This window comes from Macrotis lagotis, chromosome 6, assembly GCF_037893015.1.
Source record: "Macrotis lagotis isolate mMagLag1 chromosome 6, bilby.v1.9.chrom.fasta, whole genome shotgun sequence".
Classification (NCBI taxonomy): domain Eukaryota; kingdom Metazoa; phylum Chordata; class Mammalia; order Peramelemorphia; family Peramelidae; genus Macrotis; species Macrotis lagotis.
The window spans coordinates 58,356,935-58,384,663 of NC_133663.1; the positions used below are offsets into that span (position 1 = coordinate 58,356,935).

The following is a 27,729-nucleotide window of genomic DNA, read 5'->3' on the forward strand; positions in this document are numbered from 1 at the left end:
TTTTTTGTTGCACTTTTGACCATTTTGAGTCTTAGAAAGACTGAAACCCTTCAAACCCCTAAAGGCTAAATGATCAGTTGAGTACCTCATAGCCAGGGATGGTACCTGAACCAAGGTCTTTCTATGGAAGTCATCTCTCTGTCCACTAGATGCCTCTTAAGCTCCCCATGTTCTTCTTAAGGTGTTGTATTTATAAATGGCGAGCTTAAGATGAATCTCTAGTCCAGCATCAATGAACATGTACGTAAGGAGATATCCAAAGACCATCAAAAACAGCAGATAGCAAGGAAATCCATTTATCCAAGCAAAACATTGAACAGAATTTGGATAATATAGACAGATTAGAATATATCAGAAAATTACACAAGTGTCAATCAGTTCTGCTGATGGGAGTCAGGTAACATGTCAGCTTTGAGCAGAAGAACTTAATAAATGCCCATTAGGATTGAATAGATTTGTAGGTTTTTTTCCTTCTAGAAATTATTTCTCACCTTTTTTAAGAAACTTTTAATATATTTCACTAGCAAGCCTTCTGGATCAAAGATATTAAGGATATCAACTAACTGGAGGTGGTAAATATAGAAAATAAAATAAACCACAGGTTATGGAGATACTCTTAGTTTCTTAGCAATATTTTATAAGTATCTCCAAGATAAGAAAATGTCCTAGGACCAACATTTAGTTTCTTTGATGTTTCTCTGTAATGTCAACATTTGTTACAAGGGAACTATGTTTTCCTCTGTCTAATTCCCACCCCTTCCATTTGTTAATCATTCTCTCTTCCCTTTATTGTATGTAATATTGATCTACAAACAAAAATTTTTTAAAACATTTTTGCTTGAAGTTTTGAGTTCCAAATTTTATCCCTTCTTTCCTCCCCTCCCCTTCTTCCTCCCTGAGACAGCAAGCAATCAGATGTAGAGTATACATGAACAATTTTGTAAAACATTTCTAAATTAGTCATTTTGTACAAGAAGACTCAAACAAAAAAAGTGAAAAATATCATACTTTATTTTGTATTTAATCATTATCAGGTCTTTCTCTGGAGATAGATAGTATGTTTCAGCATTAGTCCTTTGGGATCATCTTGATCATCGTATTACTAGAATAGCTAAGTCATTCACAGTTCTTGATTGAACAATATTTCTATTACTGTGAACAACATTCTTCTGGTTCTGTTCACTTCACTATGCATCAGTTCATCTAAGTTTTTTCTGGTTTTTATGAAAGCATCCTGTGTTTTTTTAACACAATAATATTTTATTACAATCACATATCAGATTATTTAGTTATTTTCCCAACTGATGGACATCCCTTTGATTTCCAATTCTTTGTTACCACAAAAAAATTCTACTATAGTTTTGTTCAAATAGGTCCTATCCCCCTTTTTTGGGATGTCTTTGAGTTATAGACATAGAAGTAGTATAGGTGGATCAAAGGGTATGCACAATTTATAACCCTTGGGCAGAGTTCCAAGTTGCTTTCTGGAATGGTTGAATCATTTCACCAAAACTCAGTGGACTTTGAATTATTTTACGTAATTCATATTTCCTGTACCTTTAACTAGGAAATACAGGATAAAAAGGTGAGGACAGACAGGTGTTCACTAAACATTGCCACATTATTACTAGACTGAGCTCATTTGAACCAGGTGGGAAAAATGACTTGCTGTGAAGGCTATACGTCCTGCAATGGATTTAGCTTGATGGTTCTGTTGCTGTTGGCAGTGGTTCTCAACATAACACCACTAGCTTTTTACAAGTTTCAACAAGATGAACAAAACCCCATATCGTGCTATGAGTGGTGGTACCCTGGAATCATAGGAGCAGGTGTGCTGGTGAGTACTATCTTTAAAATGGAATGAATAATTCCCAAGTGATCTATCTCACAGGGTTGTTGGCATTTATAAAGTATGTACTGCATGCCATAGATTGTGGTAAGCTTTGAGGATATAAAGTAAGGGAAAGACAGTCCCCATCTTAAAGGGGTTCATAGTTGAATGATCAGGTTTTCCAAAATTTTTAATTACTCCACACCTATCAGTTTGATAACGATGTTTGATTTTAAAAACAAGAATCAAGGGTTACACTATGAACCCTAGTCCTCCCCAAATCCTAAAGTCTCTTTGGGTGAGCATAAGTAAGGACACTGAATTTATAATGGTGAGAAAGGAAGAACATTGATTGGAAAACCAAAACTATTTAAATTTGGATCATGACATCATAAATCTGGAACTTCATCCAAATTCCTTGCTGAGAAGAATGCTATATGCATTATATGCTATATGTTATATATGTTATATATGCTATATATACTGAATGGTCAATGAGTTTTTTAAAATTATATTTTATTTTTTCAATGAAGAAAAATTGATTTTCTTCCCTTCTCATCCTCTCCATTGGGGGAAAAAAGAAAATCAAATCCTTTGTAACAAATATTCACAGTAAGACCAAATGAATCCTTGTATTGGCCATGGCCAAAAGATAAATATGTTGTTCTGAATCCTATGGTCTACTGGGAGGTGGGGAGGTGGCAGCAGGCTTCATCATTGATCCTTCCACAGGGTTTAATGAATGCTTGTTGATTTGGTCTGGGGTTGATTCTGGAATCATGGTTGGTCTCAAATAGTATTATTTGAAATAGAGTAATGAAGCTCTTGTTTCCATTTTCATCCTACAATCACAAGTCACATTCGGCATCATAGGAGGTTCTTTGGCAGTAGATACCATGATACTGAGATAGAAAATGATGCTGTCTTTCCTCTGACTCTCACTGGATTCACATTTTATTAGGAGAGTTGTAGTCAAAGAGGTCAAACCAGAAGCAGTTTCTTTTAATAGATGTTGTACCCTACCCTGTTATCTGGTTGACCAGGAGACCTCTCAGGATTTTACATATCATTCTAAAACTCCAAATCTTTTCAGCAGTCCCCAAAATGATGAGAAGCAGCCCCAAAGTTCTCACATGACCAGAAATGGTCAGAGAATATCATTCATTTTCCATACAACCCAGGACACACGAGAAATTTTAGTTTATATGGATATCTGAGTCTACAAAGACATTGAGAGGAATATAAATTCTATCTAACTTTGATCATTTGGTCCAGAAGGAGCCCTGGATATAAAGTCAGAGGACCTGAGTTCAAATTTTGTCCCTACTATTTATTACCTTGGGTTCTGCTGTTTATTACCTTATGTGCCCTTGAGTAAGTAATTTTCTTCTCTGAACTGTATTTTTCTTATTCCTATATAACACATTTTCTAGGTAGAAGAATAGCCTAGATCCACATAGATTGGTAGGATTTTCATGATTCTCTTGAAGTAAGAAAGTATTATATGATTTTAGGACTGGGGTAAAAAGAGTACAGAAATAATCACCAGTTGAATCATCCCTATTCCCATTCCTAGGCACCTATTTTTCAGTGTCTATCATTATTCTGTTATGAACTGTGACCCCAAAAAACTAGTTTTAACCCATATAATCACCTGAGGTCAATCCTGGCAAGTATATTTCCTTGTGTCTATTGGCTTGCATCATGAGGACACTCTTTCCAACACAAGTTGGACAAGTCAAAGCCCCAGTCTGTAGTTGAGTTTCTGTTTTGATCTCACTCCATCTACTCTATCTGCATGTCCATGTGCTGTTGGTCTGTCAGCACAGTCATGAGTCATTCATATGTTTCATAATTGCACTCTCAAAAACAAAATCAATACCAACCAAAGACTTTAGTCTACCCATCAGATTATAAATTGGACCTGTTATTTTGCTATATAATTCGGGTGCTTGACTTAATAAGAACAGAAGAAGCCAGGGGCACCCTAGCATTACATATATAAAATAAAGGGATTGGGACTAGATTGCCATTTGACTTAAGTCTCACCTGATTTTAGCATCAGATTTCATGTCTAGCATCAGGTGAGCAGGCTTTTTTAGTTCCTTCTTAGCTACCATGATTGAAATTAGAGTACATTGACTTTAATGTGACAGTGATATTTGAAACCTTTAGTCTTTTTCCATTGACATTATTGATATCTTAGAATGAAGATATAATCAACCTTTCTCTTTTTTTAAATCATTTTTAAACTTGATCTTTCTTTTGTCATCATTTTTATTTCCCCCAATTTTTAATTTATTATTTTAGTTTATTTTGCTATTCCTGATTAAATATAAATTTTTTAAAATTCATTTATTCTTTGTTATATACATGTAAATATATGTATGTATTTGTATGTATATATATGTAAATGTAACATTTTTAACTATTTAAAAAAATTTTTTGAGTTCTAGATTCCCTCTCTCCTTCCCACCTTCCCCCCCTTCAAGAAGGCAAACTTTTTATTATTGATTATAAATGTGAAGTCATTTAAAACTTATTTCCTTATTATCCATGTTGTAAAGGAAACAAACAAAATAAAATTCTTTTAAAAGAAGTGAAAAAAGTATGCTTTAATCTGTACTCAGAATTCATCAGTTCTCTTTCTGGAGGTGGATAGCATTTTTCATCATGAGTCCTTTGGAATGGTCTTGAATGATTGCCTTGAATCACTGTCTTTCACAGCTGCTCATCCTTATGCTACTACTGTTATTTTGTATAATGGCCTCCTGGTTCTTTTCACTTCATTTCACATGAGTACATATAAGTCTTGTCAGGTTTTTCTGAAACCTTCCTGTTTGTCATTTCTTATAACACAATAAGTATTCCAACACCATTATATACCATAACTCCTTCATCCATTCAACAGATGGGCAACCTCTAAATTTCCAGATCCTTGTCACCACAAAAAGAACTGCTCTAAATAATTTCATATCAATAAGTCCCTCGATTTGTTTATTTTTATCTCTAGAATACAGTCCTAGTAATGGTATTACTGGGTCAAAGGATATGCACAGTTTTTATAGCCTTTGGTATATTTTATAATCTTGTTTAAGAAACCAAATGTACAGCTAACTTTTTAATGAGAAGTCCAAGGTACAATGATATATTTCATTCACTAATCATTAACTCTTACAAGTTACAGCTTAGTCTAATTTTGGTCTCAGACTTTGATTAATTTGTTTCATGCTTATGAATCAGGTTCCTTGGGTTTATGAAGTGCTATTACCTCAATTTAGCATCACAATTCCCTTCAGAAGTCTTGTACAATCATAACTGCAGGTGACCTTTCTATCCATGCTAACACCTTTCTTGGACTCTGAGCTTAAGGGCTAACTAATATGTCTTCAGATCTGCAAAAAAATTAAAAAAGAAATAAACCCAACAACCAAAAAACCCCACCCCAACTCTTCTACCATATGGACAAAGCAGAAGGTAATAATTACTTAATGACATGGTACCAGTGTGAGCCATAAAGTCCCCCAAGTCTATTCTTTCTAGGCATAGAAGGTTTTCTTTCCATCTCAGTGATATAGAAAACTTCAGTTCAGAAACTGATGCTGAGTACACTCTGTTAAACTAATGGGCACATAAAACTCAACTTTACTTGTTGAAAAGATCCCCTTAGCAACAATTTAGCCCACAGGCATACAGCACTAGTCACAAACTGCCTCAGAAATAAACACTGAAATAAAAACTCAAAAAGAGCTGTATTTTCCTTCTTCCCTCTCTCCCCAATCCAGGGCAACTTTTTAAAAAAAGTTTCTTTAAATGGAAAATTTAACAGAATTAAGGTCCTTTAATCATGGGGATAACATTTGCTTTAATCATTTTCTAGGTTTATTACTGGCAGCTAGGTGGTGATAGAGTAGGGAGCCTGGACATCTTCCTGAGTTCAAGTCTGGTCTCAGAAAGTCACTAGCTGCATGACTCTGGGCAAACTCTGTTTGCCTGAACCCTTTTCAATTCCTCATCTATAAAATGAAGTGGAGATGGAAATGGCAAACCACTCAAGTCTGCCAAGAAAACTCCAAATGGGGCCAAGAAGAGTAGGAAACTATTGAAAGGCTGAACAACAACAGAGTTGTTAATAGATTCAAATTCCAACCTCATCTCCCACTAGACATACAATTAGAATTCCTTAATTTCTTAATCCAGAAGATCCAAAGAGATTATTTAAATTATAGTTGGGGCTGCAACATCCCTGACAAGTGGTCATGCAAACCTGCATTTGAAGACCTCAAATGATAATTAATCAACTATCTCTCAATGCTACTCATTAATTGGACATTTTTCTTTACCTTATGCTGAAATTTGCCTCTTTATAACTTCCCCTAATTGTTCTCTGAGCTCAAGAAGAAGAAATAAAAAATAGTGACAACACTTCAAGTACTTGAAAGACCATCATCACGCCATCTTTTCATCAAGCTAAACATTATCAATTCTTTCAAATAGTCCTCATGGTGCATGGTCTTATTCTTTTAGTCACCTTTTTTCTGAATGCATTCTAATTCAGTAATGTCCTTCCTAAAATATGGTGCCCAGAACTGAATGTAATACTTCAGAAGCAGTCAGATCAATGTAGTATACAAGTCTACAATTTCTCCTTTTACCAAAGTCAACACCACAGATAGGTCCTATAGGGATGAAACTTCAGGCAAAGCCTTAAAGATGGTCAGGGATCTTGGCCTCAGAAAATAAGACTAGTACAAAGCAGGTTGCATATTTCACATGTTGGATATAGTTTGTATGTGCCTCATCCCTGGTCAATTGACCTAGACTTTGCCTCCAGGTCCCTATACCAATGCTACGCAATATCATCATAGGTTATCTACCATCATAGAACCCTGGAAAGATTAAGCTCCAACCAACTGGAACTCTCCCATTCCTGTGGGTCACACATTTCCATATCCTCCTTTCCCAAATCCTGGGAACACTATATTCTCATCTATATTTAGCTCAATTCTAAAATTGTCAGTGAATCAGAAGTATTCATGAAATAGTTACTATGCATCAAGTACTGTGCCAAGGGTTGGATTCCCTGCTCCCATTCTTACCTCTGACCTCCTTTTTTATCTTGCCCTCTGGAAGCCCTCTTATATTATTAATAGACTTTGATTCATCCTTGACCTCTTCTTTTCATGTTCTTTCCATCTTCTTAAGCTCACAGAGCGCCAGCTTCATCAGAATATATTATAACCCAGGTCATCCTCTCCAGTTCTGGAAAGAAACTGGCATATTTTTCACTATTTCCAGATCTTCTCTTTGCTACAATCACTCAAATTTTTTAAAATTTTGCCTTGTTTTTCCATTCAGTTAGATCCTCCCTTCTTGCTGCTCATCAACATCATGTAATAGCCTATGGCCTCCAAACCAACTTAGTTCTCTCAAGGAATTTGGTATCTGATTCAGTCTTTCTAACTCAATCCTTTCATAAATATGTTTACATGATGATGATGATGATGATGAATGATGATGCTTGTCCTTTGTTCTCAAAGAAGGCCATGACATCAGGGGAGGTTTGCCATGGCAAGGAAGTGAATTGGATTTGACTCAGGGTGGGGGGGGCATTTTGCTAAGTCACCAGCCTCACTTCCTCCTCCAGAGCAATCTGGGTCCAATAGCCAGATATGGATCAGGACAATTGGAGATGGCCCTGGATTCAAGACAAGCAAGCTTAAGTGACTTGCCCAAGGTCACCCAGCTAGTAAGAGTAAAGTGTCTGAGATCAAATTTGAACTCAGGTCCTCCTGACTCCTGGGTCTATCCACTGTGTCACCTGCTCTTCCTGTTCATTGATTTTTGGCTCTTATGACTTACATTTTTGTTCTACCTCAGTTACCAGAGAGATAGCAAGTTCTTAGATCTCATTCTCCCTATAACTGTCATCTTCATCTTTTGAATCTTTGAATATTTTCTTAGTCCTTCCAACTCTCTTCTGCTTCACTCTTGCAAAACTTAATTTTTCTCTATAGCAATTTACTACCACCTTATACTGGTCTCACTTTATTTCTTTCCTAGTCAGGAACTAATAGATAATTAAAAATCCAACTATCTTTGACTCCTTGCCTCCATCTTTGACCTCCTTGCCCAGAACCATTCACATTCCATCACACTGTTGGAGAAAGTCACCATAGTATTTGGGGTCACTAAAAATTCTTGTCATCTAATCTCAAGTGGACATGTTGCCACATTATTTTTTCCTTGAATTATTCTCTAGCTCATATCCAGTTGTCCTGATTCATATCTGGTTACCAGACCCAGATGACCCTGGAGAAGTGAGGCTGGCAACTTTGCACAGCCCTTCCTCACTTAAATCCTCTTGACTCCAGGGCCAGTGCTTTATCCACTGTGCCACCTAGCTGCTGCCCCCCCCCCCCACTTAAATTCAGTTCACTTGCATGTCACGGCATTACCTCCCTTACATCATGGTCCTCTACAAGAAAGAAGAACAAACAACAGTCCCACTCTGTGGCGTGATTATTCTATACATTATTTTTCTTATAGCCTTCTGTTACCCTTTCCCCTCACCACTAGTGACTGGCCTAACCTCCTGATTTACTAAGAAAATGGAAGTCATCACTGAGGCATCATTGAAAACTGAGGCCTTCTTCCTTCATACTCAATCCCTCAAAGCCTCCTTGCATCTCTACTCACCCTCTCATCCTTTCTTCCAATCTCTAAGAAAGAGGTCCCTGAGTCTTTTCTATGAATAACTCTTTTCCTTTTGCCTTTGATCTGCTCCGGAAGCTTGTCTTCTCTATTACTTCCCTCATTTTCAGCTTCATTCTCTCCCCTATTGCCTACAAATATGCTCTGGTTTATCCTAGCCTCAAGAAACCTCTTTGTGCCTTCTCTCTCCCTATCATGTTACATTTCCCGTTCTTTTCCCTGCAAATCTTTTAGGGGGGGGATTGCCCCTACTTCTTCATCACTGGAATGTAGAACAGAAAGCCAAGGTTATTTTCCTCACTACTCTATAGGCATTAATCTTTCTGCTCTTCACATTCCTAGATGCTTTGTGATTATAATTTAGCCAGTGGAGATAAAATGACAGATGACCTTTGAAAAAAAGACTCGTAAATGCCAGCTTGTAAACGTAGCTCTGCCGACAACTGTGCGTGAGATATCTAGACTCTAGGATGAATTTAGAATAATTTATTGCTAATAAAAATTAACTGATGGTTTCAAAGTCAGGGCACATTACGTGTTTTGTACATAAATATCAAAATATTAGATTGGAGCTTATGACAAAGAAGTAATTGTGAGAACAAGTGAGGTTGGAGGTTTTGCATGGTCCTCCCTCACTTAAATCCAAGTCACTTGAATGTCATGGCATTACCTCCCTGATGTCACAATCCTCTTTGAGAACAAGGACAAACAACAGCAACAACAATAGTAGCAGCAGAATACAAATATCATGAGCCTTAAACTCTATTTTCCTGGTCCTGAGAACTGGATAGTGATATTTCTATTTCAGGAAGATTTCTCCAAGATGAGTAGACTGATGAAAGTTTTTCATAATATTACAAAAATAAGGTTCATTCTTTCAAAGTCTTCAAAAAGGTCTTCATCATAAATCCATTCTAATCTAATCTTTAAGTTGAAAAGGCTCTGAGTTCCAGAATTTGTTCAGCCCATAAAACTTGGACCTCTAGCTGTTCCCCCAAATTTAACATTTCATCTCACACTACCATGAATTTAAATATACTCTCCTACAAACCTGGAATACAAACACCCCTCATCTCTTCAGAGTGTGATTTTCTTTCAAAGTTCAGGTTTCATATGACTTCCTCCAAGAATCCCTGATCTTCACCAGTAGTGCTCCCTTTCTACTCAATTATATCTATTTCTCTGTGCACATGTACCTCACCAGTAGAATGTAAGCTCCTTGAGTTAAAGGTATTTGTGTCTTTTTAGCTTTTTATTTCATAGTGGTTTTTTACATGTAAACTATTCAGAAAATGCTTTTTGAAATGAATTAATAATTCCCTATAAATCAGGATAGGGACACCTTCTGAAAACATGATGCAAGTTTATTTTCAGAATGTATTAAAAAAAAGCATAGCACCATCTTAGTATCCCTGACATTTAGAGCAATGTCCAACTCATAATGGACACTCAAGTCTTGTTGAAAAAAAATGAACTTTAGAGGTTAGGTAGGATTTCAAAATGTCAGAGAACATGTCAGACAGAGAATAACATGAACAGAGAAGAGGATACATATAAGAAGTATGTGTAGAATGGTGAATTGTCACTTTTTACTGGCAGAATAAGTTTGTAAGTAGGTTTGAAAAAATAAGATCCTGCCAATTTCTGAAGTACCTTAAATGCTAGGCTAAGAGGTTTAAATGTTATTAGCTAATAAAGGGTTTGGGGCAATTGAGTGACAGTTGGGTGGCAGAAAGATAAAGGATAGATTAGGAGACAAAGACAAAGGAAGCCTAGAAGGGATGAACCCAGAAATATGAAGAGCTCTTTGACAAATATCCACTGTGTGCCCATCTTGTCTAACAAATTCTAGTGGTCACTATGATGGATTGAAACATACCTAGTCAGAATGACAACCATAAGTATTCCACACAAGAACAGGGTTGAAGAAACTGGGAATATGCGTTTGACCTCAAGAAGAAAAATTGTTGAGAATATGGCATGGAAAAAAGATTTGTTAGGCTATTTGCCAACAACGTGAAAGTAGGTTTGGATTTTGTCTGAGGAAGAAGAGAGCTAAGCAAAGAGACTACATTTCATTATCACAACCAAAAAAAAAATCCTAACAGAGTTCTCCAGAGGTATACTGAGCTACCATAGGTTCTCTATCATCAGAGATACCCAGATCTAAATTGGACACGGTGATCCCTTGAAATTTTTTCTAACTCTTGAGATTAAAGGAGTCTGTAAAACAAATGGAAAATCAAAATTATAAATACACACACACACAAATACATATATATATATATATATATATATATATATATATATATATGTATGCACACACACACAAATTCACATACACACACCTGAGTAGCATGGAAAGTAAGAATCAGTTAACTAGAATTTATTAAGTCTCTACTATATGACTTTGTGCTAAGTTAATGGGAATACAAAGAAAAGCAAAATAACAAAAACAGAAAAAACAATCCCTGTTCTCAAGGAGCTCATAATTTAATGGGAGAATGATAACATGCAAATTATGTGCCAACAAGCTACAGACAGGATAAAGTGGGGAGTGGTTTCAGAGAACAGACACTAAGATTAAGAACTGAGAAAGGCTTCTTGTAACTGAGATTTGAAGGAGGAGAAGCGAGTCAGGAGACAAAGATGAGGAGGAACTGAATTCTAAAGATGGAGGCATCTATGAAAAAATTTGGAATAGGGAGATGGAGCAGCATGTGCATATTTAAATCGTTTGTACTTTATTCTGACATGAGAACCATAATCCAATACACACTGATTTTTCTCTTCTATAGAGCATTAGAAAATATAACATTACTATACAGACACATTTATTAAATGTCTACCACATGTAAGGCACTGTAAACAAGAAAATCTAGCATTTAATCATCATATGGAATCTAATGTTCTGTCATTTTAGTCCTATTTGATTCTTCATGACCCACTTTGGGGGTTTTTCTTGGCAAAGATCCAGGAATGGTTTGCCATTTCTTTCTCCAGCTCATTTTACAGATGAGGAAACTGAGGCAGAGTTCAGTGACTTGCCAGGGTCTCACAGCTAGTGATTGTCCTGGGGACACATTCGAACTCAGAATTCCAGGCCTAGCACTCTATCCAAAGCAGTGCGATCTTGATGCCTATAGAATCTAATTATGCCATGTATTTTTCATGTATAAAACTTGCCTCCCCAGAAAGACTATAATTTTTTTCAGCTCTTGGACTATTTCAGACACTTCTATAACTCTCATAGTGCTGGATACAAAGTGGGTTTTCACTCATCAAATACTTCTTGATCTAGAAAATAGACACATCGAAAGATATAATTGCCTATCATAAACTAAATCATGGTTCTTATATAGATCCAAGTATATTATTGCGGGGTTTTGATGAGCAATTTGGAAAATCAGATCACTTTCCAGATTAGAGTTATTAATAGAAAATAATGCATTTAATATTATTATGTAATATATCATATAATTATATTTTAGGTAAAACATTAACTTATACTTTTAATTACTGAATTACTTATCGAAATCTTTAACAGACATGACCCTATGTTCTTATGGAAACCACAATTACTGAGTAAAATTAATTATGCACTTATTAGTCATGTACCTTAGCTGAGCTTCTGAATAGGAAATTAATCATCATATACTTTCATATTTCCCACAACCTCCTGTATTAAAAATATCTTAAGATTTTAGCTTCAGAAAAGTACATGTAAAAAACAATGGACTACTTTATATAAGTAAATTTATACTTAATAACAGTTTTTAACTAATAGAAATACTTCAAAATCAGATATCAAATAATAAATATTTTAAGACAATTTTAAAAGTCAACATGATAAGTACTTACAATAATAATTAAAATTCATGAAAGAATTTATGTAAAGGCTGACTTTGACCCAGAAGGAATTTTATTGTATTTTTTGAAAGATTTTATTTATTTTGAATTTTACAATTTTCCCCCTAATCTTGCTCCCTCCCAACACACACGCACAAGGCAGTTTGTTAGTCTTTACATTATTTCTATGGTATGCATTGATCTAAGTTGAATGCAATGAGAAAGAAATCATATCCTTAAGGAAGAAACATAAAGTATGAGATATAGCAGAATTACATAATAGGATAACTTTTGTTTTTAAATTAAAGGTAATATCTTTGGTCTTTGTTCAAATTCCACAGTTCTTCCTTAGGATACAGATGGCATTCTCATACATCCCAAATTTGTGCCTGATGGTTGTCCTGTTGGTACAAGCAAGTCCATTAAGGTTGATCTTCACTTCCATGTTGCTGTTAGGATTACAATGTTCCAGAAGGAATTTTAGGGAACAAAAAAAGTTTTTTTTTAAGTATTTCTGTAGTTAACAGAACTAAAGAGAAAGAAAGACCAATGTAAAAGCAGGAAACCACTGATCCCTAAGTGATCTAACCAATCTAAACCTACATGAAAGGATGAGTGGTAAGAAAAGTCTAGGAGCAAGAGGTTATACAGGGAATTATAGACCCCCAGACTGGGGTCCTCCAAAGGAGGATGAGCAACTCAACTGAGAAGTAAGTGAACTTTTTAAGAAGGACCTAGGGAGATACAGGTCTGGGTGGGTAACTCAGAAAGCAGAGATTGAGGTAGTTAGGAATATGTAGATGAAGGGTGGTAGGTCAAAGACTTCATTCTTTGAGGTTGATAGGGCTTTTGTATCTGAAGGAGTTCTTCCCAGGGAAGGGTAAGGTATGAAAAGTTCATAGACCACAGTCTCAATAACTTAAAAAATGGGATGGGGGTAAGGGAAATATATGGTCAGGATAGAGGATACAGATTAATAAATATAAAACATAATTCTGTCCAATATTTCCCCTACTTCAGTCTTATGGGGGAGACATCATACACACAACTTTGTACAAAATAAGCTATACTTAGAATAATTGGAGATAATCAACAAAGAGAAAGCACTAGAATTAAAAGGGATCAGAAAAAGCCTCCCATAGAAAGGAGAGAGGGGTTTAGCTTGGACTTGAAAGAAGCTGGGCAGCAGAGATGTGGAGGAAGAGCTTTCCAAATTTGGTGCCAGTCACTGAAAATACTCAAGAGATGGAGATGGGGTGTCTCATTTAGTTCCAGTGCAGAGTAGTAGGAGGAGAGGCTGTGAGTGATGTCTAAAGGTTACTACTTTGCTGTGTCTCAAGGGAAAAAAGGAAAACTATATTTGTGACTATATCAACATGATATATTCTGCTGTTCTGGAAAGAGTGCTGTTAAGTATTCTAGACAAAACCAAATACTGTCAGACTTGTCAAACAAGCAAAAGTCAAATTTTAGTTGACATAGGATGCAAGAAAATGGAAATTGTGTTTGCCATTAGTTCATTTGCTATTTTCCATTGATGGATTAAAAGTGCTAAGAAGTAAGGAAGGGTCCTCCGTGAATTTTGACTTTAAAAATAATAAACTCTTTCTGTGAGGGAACACATTAAGATGAAAAAATACTTGCTTTCTGCAAGTTTTATTAATAAAAATAATAATTTTATTGTTTTAGATTCATTTATAGATTAGTTAGGAAGAAACCAATACAAACTACAACTATAATTGATCCCTTGTGAAATTTGTATTTTGACCCAAATATGGCCCAAAATATTCAATGTTGGGACAAAAGGAAAAAAAAAAATTTAAGCACCAAAAGAGTTAAATATATGTTAACTTTGGAACTTGTCTTAATAAGGGACAAATCCAGAGTTTCGCCTTAAGAGAAAAACAGAATTAGCTTAAGATACACCTTTATTGATATTTGTTTGCTGATTATGCAGTCATATATAGAAGGTCTAGCTAGAGAACCAAATTCCCAAAAATAGAGTCCTGAGCTGAGTTTTTATAGGTTTTGACTATCATAAGGCAGAATCTGAAAAGTCATTCTGTTTTGTCCAATCAACTCAGAATAGGGCAGGGGTGACTCAGTAAAGGGATCACCCTACCCTATCAATTATGCTAAAGACCTACACAAAGCAAGGGAATCCTCCCTTCCAAGTAGGTGCAATTTTGATGGGATTTGGAAGACAAGCAATTCTTAAACTGACAGTTTTGCATTCAGATCTTTATCTGTTTTTAAATAAAAGGTTCATCTTTTACAAATAGGACTCCCATAAAGTTGGGCTTCACTTTTTACAATTGTTAATTTATTCTGATTAAAAGAAAGTTTTCTTTGTGTCCATCTGAAAGGTGACTATAATTTTTCTACCAATTCCTTAATTCTGTTCTTAAAGACCAAGTAAAATAAATCAATTATATCTATCTACATCTATTTATATTTGTTTTTTAAAAGGGCAAAATTCACTGTTCACAAAAGGAAGTACAAGGAGGAATTTTAGGATGGTTGAGAATGAAATAAGGTAATAGTACAAGGCAGGAATAAGAAAGATGAGTGCTTTAGGCACTGTCTTTGAGATTAAGGAAGCAGTTTCAGAGCTTTGATTTTTATGTCTCAGGTACTGTTAGAATATCTGCCAGCTTGGCAGATGTTATATTTAATTGCTAAGAAAAACCTTGCAGTATTTGGTCTTAATAAAGACAAACAAATTAGTCTAACATAAGTGTTTATTAAAAATCCTTGCTTACAAAAAAAAACACTCAGGAACGATTCAGTTAAACAGCTGAACCCCAATTAAGAATCTTGAGGAGCATTTTTATAGGAATTAGGAAAAAAGACCACAGGATGATTAGTAGTAGCCAATGAAATCTTAGCGTATGGTACAGTTCCTTTCCCTGAAGTCCCCCAGGGAGAAAGGAATGGTTTAACCTAACTCAGGATGTTTGAGTCTTAGATGCTATGGAATTCCAATATACATGAGATTCTCCTCTCCAGGATGTCTGTGCCATCAGAACAATAAGCTAGCAAGTTTCCTGTTCTCCATGGAAGGAGGACTTTGACTTTTTTTTACACTCAGACTTTTACACATTCTTACATTTTTCTTCATTGCTTCTAGGCTTACTATATAAGACTAAATAAATACACTATTGTGTTAATTGACTTAATCCTTTCTTGTATCTCTTACTTACCCAGAGGTACTTTTCTATCTTAAATCACATTAACCAAATATATGTGTCCTCGAATTTCACTTTCTATTTATTTGTACCTTAAATTATACAATATTCTGAAGGCCACAAAATTCTCCTGTACATCATCATAAAGAATAATTATGAGAATATTGTTTACTCTTGGATTGGAGTGGATGAAATGGGAAGGAATTTTGAATTGGTTATTGATAAGACACTACTCTTTCTCTCTTTTGGTGTGGATAAATCATTGTGGTGATGACTTCAGTTTTTCAGAAAGGGTTCAGGGAAGAGATGGAATTAGATTTCTGCTCATGTTTCAGGTTTAAAGTCAGCACCAATACTCAAATCATTTCCCTAATGTATAAGTCTGATCATGTCATTCCCCTTGTTTTCCATTGCCAAAAGGATAAAATATAAACTACTTAGCCTGGCATTTAAGGGCCTTTTATAATCTAATGTATCTTTCCAGACATTTCCACTCCTTTCCATTATGGTTCTTCATTTCACTCATCAATCTTCACACTTCCTTTCCTCTCTCCTTGGAACAAGAAAAAGTCTGATTTCACTTCTAATCTCAATCCAGTTTCCTTATTAGCCCCAAATTTAGGATACTTGAAAGCCCAGGAATAAAAATTCAATAATTTATTTCATCTTCTTCCCATGAAATGCTTCCTAGTTCATTCTTTGGGAAGGATGATGAATTTTAAGTGGAAAAGAATTATTATCAAAATAACAAATCCCAACAGATCTTTCAAAACCTAATTGCATATCTGAAAGCAGAGAGGAGTTGCATCCCTTCCATTTCATCATCCAATCTTATCATGAAAAGGCAATATTTTTAAAGTTGGAAAAATGCATTTTGCCTTTGTAATCCCTGACAATAACAATGGGATGGAAATCTGATGCCCTAAGGATGTACATGGTCAGCACAGAAGAAAATATTATTTGGCATAATATTTTTCTGTCTAAAGATGATGCTAAGTGAAGTGAGTAGACCCAAGAAAACATTGTACACAGTAATAGCAACATTGTGAGATGATCAAAAATGAATGTTGAAAACTATCTCTATTAAAAAACCCTCTAAAAATTTAAAAAATAAAAAAATGTTAAAATTCTATGTGTATGTAAGTTATGTGTGTAATTCATAGGCCATCTAGTGGCCAGAAAAGTATAACTGGATTGACAAGTTTAAATGGACAATACTTATTTCCCACTTCCCACAACTCATGATTTAAAAAAAGCAACACAACTTTAGGGTCATTACTATTCATTTGCTGAGAAATAATAACACTCATCTTTTCCTGTTGATGTAATTTCCAGGTCGTTCCAGCCACTGTAATGTCTCTGACTGCAAGAAAAAGGGGGTGCTGCAACAACAGATTAGGAGTAAGTATGGGATGTTCAAGGAACAGAACTGATTCCAATGGCTATCACTAGAGCTTCATAAGTGAAAATATACTGAGTTTACATCACTGGTACTCTTAATGAAAAAATTCAGAGTACTACAGAGATGTTATTTACTATGATTTTTAAAAAAGATTTCTCCCCTTCATTTAAGTGCTCCTCAAACTGGCTAGCTTTGCTAATTCTAAAGTTTCGAAATTAAAGTTGGTTTAACATGTTTATGTGAGTCATCGAGGTAAGGCCATTTTTTGTGTGATTTTATTGCATTTTGTTAAATTTTACATTCATGTTTTGAGTTGTGTATTATAGCCTGTGAAAAATGTCAGTTTAAAAAATCAAAATTTCTCTGACAGACACAAAGGACAGTCAAAAAAGAACAAAAATGAAAGTCCAACTATAGATAAGGGACAAAATGGCTTGTTTTAAATAAATCAGAACAATAGATAAGACTAGGTTGAATTATAATACAAATTCTCTTTGATTTAGGTAAGATCAGAGATCTCAGGGCCTCCTTACAAGGTTAAAGCCAAAGTGATAACCACCATCTTCAGTGAGATACCCCAACCACAATAAGACTTGAAGCAAACATAATTGTGTTTCAATCAAAAAGGCTAAACAGTCTTATTCCAAACAACTATGCATTCTTAGTCCTCAGCCTGAGTCCAGGTGTTCCAGGGCCCTTCCTTCCCTAAAAACAAGAGGACAATGAATGCAAAAGCATTTATTAAACAACTACTATGTACCAACAACTGTGTGTTGAGGATAAAAATAGACAATTAAGACAATCCCTTCTCTCAAGGTATTCTTGTTCTAAAGGGGCGAAGGGGAGACAAACAGAGGTTTTCAGCTTCCAGTCATATGGAAAGATCCTGTGGTAATGCATCTTTAATGCCATTTCTACTGATAATCATCCATTTCTGATGCTAGATATTTGACAATGCTTTGCCAGGCTTTGGTGTAATTTTCTTTCCAGGTCTTCGGTAGTTGTTCAGCAGCTGCAGAAACAGTCGCAGTCATTTGTCTCCACAGAAGTTGTTTCTTGGGATGATGGCTGTGAACAGTATCCAGGGGGAATTGCTAACTCTGGGGCTAGTGAGTTGACCCGCCTAATAGTGGCAGTTGGTCAAGGAGAGCAGTCCTCTTTTCAAAAATGATTGTTCCCTTCCAGGATGACTGTGGAGCTCAGGCTAGAGGTCTGGGGTCGGGGGTTCTGCTACTCCCAAGGCTCTTGGTTTAGGCCCTCTCCCCATTGGGTTCTGAGAGGAAGATGGTTCAAATGATGACTTGCTTGGCACAGACCACCTCCTTTCTCTTCCTTAGGGTGCTTTGCTTTGATGAGGCACCCTTTCCTTTCATGATAGGAATAAAAGGGACAGAATCAGTTTTCTGTGGGAAAAAAAAAATAATGTCCAATAGATATCAACCATTCTCAGTCTCTCTCTTTTTGGACTAATTGGAGACTGACCTATGGGCTCCAAGAAATGCTTTAAAGTGAGATTAAGGTTGGGGTAGTCTCATAAAACAAGTACCCTTGGATGAAAGTGTTTTTGCTGCCAACAACTTCAAACATGTCATTTTGGAAACTTCAATTTTCCTGTGAATCAGTTCTAAAAAGACTGCTCTAGAAGTGAAAATAAAATAGAATGTAAATACTCTAGAAAAGGCAGCCAAACCTCCTCCCCCCCGCAAAATCCCCCTTACATACTAGTAAAACTACATGACAGAAAATTAATTCAAAATATTATCCAAGCCAGGGAAATTGTTGTTCAGTCATTTTGAGTCATATTCAACTCTGTGTAAAGTCCATTTGGGGTTTTCTTGGTAAAGAGACTAGAGTAGGCCGCTATTTTAAAAAATCCAGTTCATTTTACTAATATATAAATTGAGACAAATAAGTGATGTGCCCAGGATCATACAGCTAGTAAGTATCTGAGACTAGATTTGAACTCAGGAGCATTTTTCAGAGTCCAAGTCTGGAGTTCTATCTACTGCACCATTTCACTACTCTGCACATGTATCCTTCTTCAGATATTTTTAAACACTTGTAATTTTTAAGTTTTTTTTCCTATAAATCATCCAATGGGGGATTTAATACAATGTTCTCCAAAATTTTATTTGCTTATAAATTCTGATGTCTTGAAATAATCTATTTCCATACTCTATCCTGAATATTTCAGACAAATCCTTTTACTTAGCTATACTCATCCCAACACCTATAGATTATTACAACAACCTGGCCTAGTTAGTGGTTACTGATAACTTATTCCCAATGAAAAGGTACACCATATTTTCAAGTGTTTGAGATTACACAGTGAATATAAGTAAACTAGCTTAATACCGCTGTGTTCCAGAAATGAGGGTAAGGATGTCATTAAGCAATTATCCAAGAGGAAAGGGCGTGAGACAGTCGTGGAGAGAATGGAAAAACAGAAAAGGTCTAAGCAGTATATTGGTTTTTATTAGGCACTTTTCCCTAAATATAAGAATATATAATTTTTTACATGGGGAAAAATCATTACAAAATTATACATAAGCAAACCTAGTTAGACTTAGTGTTAGACTTTAGGGAAAAAATGGAATGAGAAGAGGGATATTCCATAAAGGAATCACTTTTTGGAAGTTTGCTTTTCTTAGTTTTCTAAGTTCATTCTATGTAGAGGAAACATTCAGTGAGGCAAGAAAGTGCAGTGCCTGTTCACAGAAAAAGTCAAGACTTCAAGTAGTGAGAGACAGAAAAGGTGAGCTGGGGACAGATCAAGGAGTACTTGAACACAGGCATCCACAGCAAATGGAGACCCAGAAAACAAAGTTCTTCACATCAAAGTCTTCAGCACTGTCAGATGGTTCAAAATCATCAACAGATGTGATTTTGCCAGTGTAAATGATGTTAAAGATGCATTCCCATCTGCTGGTCTGTGAAACCCAAAAAGTCATTTCCATCTGACTTTCAGCTGAAAATGCATGTTTTTCCATTTGTATCCCCAAAAGCTGTGCATTCAGCTAAGCAGTGTAGGCTATTCCATAAGAAATGTTAAGTCATGTTGAACTGTATCATAGAGGGCAATGCACTGGATCAGGGGACTGAAGAAGAGACTATTGCAACAAGTTAATTGAATCATCAATCCCACTTATTAGCAGCATACCCCCACCTGTGTAGCCCAGCTGATCACAATGTTGACTGCTCAGCCACAATTTTGGAGGGCCTTTCTTTTGCACATTTAGAAGTGCCTTTATCAGCTAATGTGATACATTTAGTCAATCCCAAAGGTACATTGATTGGAAACCATGTGGATTCTGCTGTATTATTTTTGTATTCCTTCCCAGAGAATACATACTTCTTATAAGCTGAATATCACCATACAAGAGTTTTTATTTTGCTTCTGTAAACTGATATATAATTAAATAGAAACATACATCTTATTCTAATGAAAAAAGGTAGATTTTCTAAGCTTCTGATAATCCTTTTTTTTGACAACTATTAATTGCAATCTATAGAAGACTATTTTTGTCTGGTATCAGTCTAGATTGCTACTAGGCAGACCCACATAGTAATAGCTGACATTCATATAAACCCTAGGGGTTACACAGATCTGTACTTACCTCATTTTATCTTCAGAACCTTTTGAGGTAGGGACTTTTTATTATCCCCCCTATACAAATGAGAAGACTTAAGAGGAATTAACCTACTTACCCAGGGTCAACTCGGTTCTTTCTGACTCCAAATCTAGCTCTTATACTCACTTGCAATCTACCGGACAAGACTATTCAAAATGGCAGCAATAGCTAACCCCAGCCTTTGTCTTGTGGGAACTAATGAAAGCAAAGCTCTTAGAACCTCACCTTTTCAGAATTCCTGTCATTAGAAAGTGTTTTTTTTTTATTTTGCTAGTCTTTGCACAGTAACGATCTCTTCATAACAAATGTACAGAAATCATTTCTGAATAACTTAACCTCGGTTCATAGAGGTAGAAAAGCTAGAGCAGGTAGAATCCTAGAGTTTGGCATAGGTTTGTGTAGCAGACTTGAGGGATGAATTGTGATGGCCCCATGGATTATGGGAAGTTTAATTGATATATTCAAAGAGCTATCTGACCTGAAGAATTGCGATGATTCAACCAGGCCTTGCTAGTGACAAGTTCATCAATACCTCATGGAGAGGAGTTGATGTGGATGTTTTTGGTGGAACTTCTGGATATTGTTTTGGACTAGATAAGTAATAAGATGACTTATTTTTCCCCTGCAGATGATTCTGACATCATTTTTGAGCCTGGTCACTATTGTTGGTGCTTTATACTGTGTTCTGGTGTCTGTACTGGCTCTTTTGGAAGGACCGCTTATTTGCAACTACAATGGCAACAGCACAGTGAGCTGTGAATTTTCACTGAAAAACTTAACGTGAGTAACCAAAATTTAATCCAATTTTACATTTCCTTATCTTAAAGCAAAATGGAATGAAAATAGTGTGGCACTAACTCAGGTGGCTTTTCTTGATCAAAGTACTGACATGTAGAGTGTAGAGAGGGATCTGATATAATAAATGACACACCAACCTAATACAGGAAAAGGGACCAATGTGTTCAGAATGAGTTCTCTGAAAAGAATCTTTTTATCAGAACTGTGTTGTCAGTGGTGTCAAGAATTCCCAGGGGGTAACTTTTTGCCACCAATGAGTATTCGCAAATATTGTATCTTTTAAGGCTTTAGTGTTCTGGAACACTGCAAGGGCAAATGACTTACCCAGTGCTACACTAGACTTAGGACAGGAACCCAGAGCTTCCTAACCTTAAAGCTGATTCTCTATCCACTTAAGTCATCCTGTATCCTTGACAATATTCATGGATGTTAAAAATGCACAAATTTTATTCTAGACTGGCACATAAGCTCGTGCCAGAACCCAGGTATAAGTCTGGTTACTAAGAGGAAATAATATTGATCTTTATCTACAGACATCGGAGATATTAAAGCTTCAGTTCCAGACCACAAGCAAATATTGCAATAAAGCAAGTCACAATTTTTTTGGCTTCTCAGTACATACAAAAATTATGCTTATACTATACTATAGTCATATTAAATGCTAACCACCACACCTACCCTTCAGCAAGTTGTAATCTTTTTACTGGTGAAAGGCCTCCATGATGATGGCTGATTGATCTGTGGTGATTGTGGTAATTTCATCAAGTAAGACAACAAAGTTTACTTCATATATTGACTTTTCCTTTCACTTGAACACTTACGAGGCCATTGTAGGGATATTAATTAGTCTAACTTCAATATTGTTGTTATGTCTCAGGGAATAGGGAAGTGGGGGGGGTGGGGAGAGAGGGAGACAGAGAAACAGCTGATTGATGAAACAGTCAGAACATATACATTTATCTCTTAAGTTCATTGTCTTACATGGGACTGGTTCACAGAGTCCCCCCCAAAATACAGTAGTGACATCAAATATCACTGATCACTGTAACAGATTACAATAATAAAGTCTGAAATATAGTTAGAAGTACTAAAAGGTGACACAGATACATGATTTGAGCACAGGCTTTTAGAAAAACAGAGCCAAAGGCCTTGGATCAATGCAGGGTTGCCACAAATCTTTGAGCTATAAAAAGCACGGTATCTGCAAAGTGCAATGAAGCACAATAAAACAAGGTATAGCTTTATTTCACTACCTAATCTATTTCACTTAGAAGATGGGCAGAATTTATTTCTCTATTTGCTGATCAAGCAGCCATTGATACAATTTCTTCCACAATCATTACCACTTTTTTAAAATAAATATAAAACAATACTCTAACAATACTTTTCCAGTTTTTGGTCAATGACAATTATGAATAAAAGCAAATATTTTTCTCAGTGATGCATATTTCCAGTCCTATCTAGGCAATCCTGTTAATAATCCTCATGTACACATTGTTAATTGGTTGACCACTGGTGTAAAGGTTCTATTTCATATATTGATATGCTTAACAACAGCTTACTTGGGTTGAAAGCCAGCTGTAGGAAAGAATAGCCAACTTTTAAATGAACATGGACCTTTTCCTCTCAACAAGAATGTTTTTAAGACTAAAAGCTTTTGTTCTTTCACAATTCTGAGTTTTGTTTTGGTTATTAAAATTTTTTATTTATTTAAGGCAATGGGGTTAAGTGGCTTGCCCAAGGCCACACAGCTAGGTAATTATTAAGCATCTGAGGTCAAATTTGAACTCAGATCCTCCTGACTCCAGGGCCAGTGCTCTATCCACTGTGCAACTAGCTGTCCCCACGGCCATGTTTAATTTAAAAAGAAAAGCACTTTAACCAGACCTATTTTTAAATGGCTTTTAATGAAAAAGGCATTGCTTTTTGACTCTTGTTCAAGATGAGAAATGAGAGTGAGGCAGCTTTGCACAAAATTGGCTTTACTAATCTTGGGTTATACATATAATGGCCAAAGAACACAATATATCAACCACAATTTTGTCAGATTCTATACATGTACATCAAAGTCCTTGTTTCATGTTTATCATTATTTTCTGCTTCTGACATTTCTGATGTCTCTTTTATTTTCCCAGTAACTATCCTGATCAAATGCAGGAATCATTCAACCTAGAGTGGATGTTCAATCCTACCTGTCAGCCGGGTCTCTCTGACAATTCTAGCATCGATAACAGTACTGATAGTTTCATCCCTAGCACTGAAGAAAACAAGCATAAGACTATTCACTTAACAGTGTTTGTTGGTTTACTTTTAGTTGGGCTTCTTGAAATCTTATTCAGTATCAGTCAGATAGTGATTGGGCTGCTTGGCTGCCTCTGTGGAGTTTCTAAGCAGAAAAGTCCACAAACATGGTAATGATATAGACAATTCCTTGCAAGATATTTTCAATTTAAAGGGAAAATATAACCCTTTAGATAGCAATGTTGGGACATTAGTCAACCACATGAAACTGATCTAAATGTCATTTTTAAGTCATTTTGTTTCATTTTCAAAACTTTCCAAAAATGATTTTTGTGTGATTGTTTAAAAAAAAGAAATGTAGTATATTTATTGAATAAACTAAGAGATTCTGTTAATATTTTCAATATGATCTCTCCTAGAATTTTACTTTTTAAAAATGTTCTGCTTAGAACCAGAACATTGTGCATATTAACAGCAATACTATATGGCGATCTACTTTGAATTGCTTATTCTCAGCAATACAATGATCTAACATTATTAGGTAGGATCTATGATGAAAGGTGATGTCCATCTCCAAAGAAATGGTAGAGCCCTGAATGCAGATCAAAGATACTTTTTTTTTTAGGTGTATATGTATGTGTATGCATGTGGATAACCTATGTCAGATTGTTTCCTTTCTCAATGAGTGGAGCAGGGAAGGGAGGGAGGGATATGGAATCCAAAATGTTTTATTTTTAAAAAAAGAATGTTAAAATTGTTTTTATATGAAAATGCAAAAAATTAAATAAATGTTCTGCCTGAATGCAAAGTCTTATAAAAACTCAACAACTTATATATTTTCCCTACATCACTGCTATAACAAAAAGCATCATTAAGAATTTGTAAATCATTTTTTTTTAGGTTTTTGCAAGGCAAATGGGGTTAAGTGGCTTGCCCAAGGCCACACAGCTAGGTAATTATTCAGTATCTGAGACCAGATTTGAACCCAGGTACTCCTAACTCCAGGGTCAGTGCTTTATCCACTGCACCACCTAGCTGTCCCCTAATTGGGCAATTTTAACATAGATTTTGGTGCCAGAACTTTCCTGAATGTCCTGATAATATACAGGCATTGAGAGCCTACTGTTCTCTTTGGTTAAATGCCAGGGCAGTTTTTGCTTCAGAGACTCAAGGAAATGAGAGAAAAAGCATTTAAAGACATTTGTCCAATTGAAGTACCTAGCAAAAGAATCCTAGTTTAAGGAACATGAAATCTAGGGTTGGGAGATTCTTGAACCTGGGTAACAATCCTGAGTTACCACATCTCCACTTCACCAGAGGCTTCTCACTTTTTTTGAAAGTGTGTTTCCCTTCTAGCTTCAGGAATGACTCTAATCTAACGGCCAATTCTACTATTTCCCTTAAAAAAGGTTGTCTCCTTTTTTAATATTTCCTATGGTAGCTCTGTGGAGTTTCTAAGCAGATTTCCTAAGCTTGGTCTAAAGGTCATTTTTTCAGAGCAAAAAAGATAAAATGAATAAAAGATTTTGTAGTTCAGCTTTTAAGTAGATAACTTAATGAGTACTTCATTCAGTCATTTCTTGTACATAGCCTAAAACTATGCCTTCTACTTCTCAAAGCAATGATTCATAATGCTATGACCTATCACACTGTCTCTTCCTTATTTAAATCCTATCCATCCTTCAAGGTGATCTCATGGCTTCATTTTACATAATCTCATTCTTTCTGTTTTTCCAAAGGATTAAGACTGTGCAATATTATTGTGTCACATGTTATGGCACAAAATTTTATCTTATTACTATTTCCTTAATAGCTGCATATATATCTATCTAATTAGACTTTGTTTTGACTTTTTCTAACCATGTTTATTAGACTGTTGGTTCCTTGAGGACAAAGTTCACATCACTTCTTTTGTACCTTCTGGAATACCCAAATATTTCATAAATATATATTAAATACTTATTAACCTAAATATTATATGAAGAACATTCAGTTTAGCCTTCCACTTGATGCCCATCAAATTGGTTCAATTTTAATGCCAAAGACACCCAAAAATATTGAATGACAGGAGGGGATTGCTTTATTGGGGGGGGGGGGGAAGTTATCCTGAAAATACACTCTCTACAATTTCATTCTTCAAAACAGAACTTAGGGAAATTTCTTTCTGTGTATAAACTGACAAAAATCAGGATCTAACATTTTAAGTGGAAACATGTTAAAAGCATAACCACCTTACAAAGCAACTACACTACCAACGACTCACAGGGACTGTTAAATTCCATCTATCACTAGGATTTTTCTCCCTGTCTCCTTTCTCATTGTAGAGAGGCCATGGAAGTAAAAAATAGGACATATTTCATTTTCAGAGTAGAATGGTTGACTTGGGAGTCAGGATTCTTCTTCCTGAGTTCAAATCTGGCCTCAGAAACTTACTAGCTGTGTGATCCTGGCAAGTCACTTAAGCTTGTTTGCCTTAGTTATCTCATATGTAAAATGAGCTGGTGGGGGAAATGGCAAACCACTACAGTATCTCTGCCAAGAAGGCCCCAATTGGAGTCATGAAGAATTGGGCTTAATCCTGTGTGCCTTAGTTCCCTCATCTATAAATGAGCTGAAGGAAAGAGTAAACCACTCCAGTATCTTTGCCAAGAATGGGGTCTAAAGGGCTGAAAAAGACTGAATACTTTCCTTGAATTTCATGAATATGGAATTCATGATCTCATACTTTTATTCTGTTCAGAGGAATTAGAATTCCAAATAGTTTCCTCACTGAGGCTTGCTTACATAATTGAACTGTTTATACACAAAACAATCAAAAAAAACGGAACTTGCATTGTGAGATTATAGATTGGCTTATTCCATCCTGTCTGATGAGAAGCAGCAGTGACTTTTCCTGGTATGGAACAAACATGATACAAAGGGCTGCTTGCTGCACAAAAGCATACTAGCTGGCATATATGACAACATCAAATGCCTGGAGAATCCTAACTGGTTGAGTCCAGCACAGGGTATGATACAGTTCAGAACCTGGAGAATGAAGTCCAGCTCACAGGATTCTCAAGTCTTGTCTTCAATCTCCTAGGCACAGGTTCCTTACTCTAAAGGACATCAAGAACGGGTACAAGTAGAAGCCTGAGATACACAGTAAGAGAGGCACACCTTCACACTAACAGAATATAATGATGACCAATCTTCAGTAATTCTTAGACTACTTCCAGAGGAAGAGAATGATCTTCCACTGAAATTAATTATTTATGTTCCAAATAATGAAATAAAAATCTTTAGGATCAGAACTCCCATCCCAGTCCTCTTCCTTTTGGCTTAGCTGGCTATAGTGCATCAAAATACTATGTGTACTGAGGAGAGAAAAGTTTCTCCTTTTTACTGACAAAACACTCAGCAGTTTATATAATTTCTTTTTGTTGCAGACCCAAATTGAGACTGGGTTTGTTAACATGAGGTTAGTTGATATTCCAATGAATCATTCATCCCTATCTCTGAAACATAAGTCATGTGATGCAATCATAGACAACTGACAGTGGACAATTTTCTGACCATGAACTTTGTATTACACCAGGGTAAGAACCCCTGTCAACTGATTTCTTTTCTTTGAAAAGGCAAGTGCTTCAAAACTTTAAGGTTCCTCGTTCCTCATCTAGACTTTCCATGCACTAACTGATCCCAATTTCATTGTTTGTAAGGAAAACACTTAAAATGTCAGGAGGGAGCTTCTTTTGTTGGCCTCCAAGTTCACTGATTTTTCGAGAATATGGGGATTACATCAGTCTCTGAATTAAAAAAAGAAAAAGTTGCAGAGTGAGTATTCTCATAACTGAAGACTCCCAGGAACAGGATTCAATGGTGTTCTGCACTCTGAGATTAAGGATCTTGGGGCCACACTCTACAGTGGAAGGAAGATACAAAAACAAGAGACTTCTTAATGTAAGCTGTTTTATAGACATAAAAATAAAATCATTCATTATGCTAGTGTCATCCTCATCTACTGGTTTGAAGATTCTAAGAGAAAGGAAAATAAGTACATAGATTTCTACTACCATCAATAAATCAATTGTT

The 27,729-nt window shown here is 35.8% G+C and overlaps 2 protein-coding genes across 16 annotated transcripts in view; one reads left to right on the plus strand and one right to left on the minus strand.

Moving 5' to 3' along the window:
* Nucleotides 1–23,896, plus strand: part of TM4SF20 (transmembrane 4 L six family member 20) — an 80,224-nt gene extending 56,328 nt beyond the window's left edge. The window contains exons 1-4 of one of the 2 annotated variants that reach the window (XM_074191242.1): nucleotides 1,661–1,837; nucleotides 16,918–16,983; nucleotides 21,245–21,396; nucleotides 23,550–23,896. In XM_074191242.1, the coding sequence (XP_074047343.1) occupies nucleotides 1,661–1,837; nucleotides 16,918–16,983; nucleotides 21,245–21,396; nucleotides 23,550–23,829 (675 nt within the window). In that variant the 3' untranslated portion in view covers nucleotides 23,830–23,896. Of the gene's footprint in view, nucleotides 1–1,660; nucleotides 1,838–16,917; nucleotides 16,993–21,244; nucleotides 21,397–23,549 lie in introns of those variants that run through there. The other variant, XR_012469378.1, reaches the window with a different exon arrangement.
* The window catches only part of MFF (mitochondrial fission factor), a 52,432-nt gene continuing 43,404 nt past the window's right edge, over nucleotides 18,702–27,729 (minus strand). For 4 of the 14 annotated variants that reach the window (XM_074191230.1, XM_074191239.1, XM_074191240.1 and 1 more), the window contains one exon: nucleotides 18,707–27,556. The gene's annotated coding sequence lies outside the window, so the exon portion shown is untranslated. Of the gene's footprint in view, nucleotides 27,557–27,729 lie in introns of all 14 variants that reach the window. The other 10 variants (XM_074191235.1, XM_074191231.1, XM_074191238.1 and 7 more) reach the window with 5 other exon arrangements.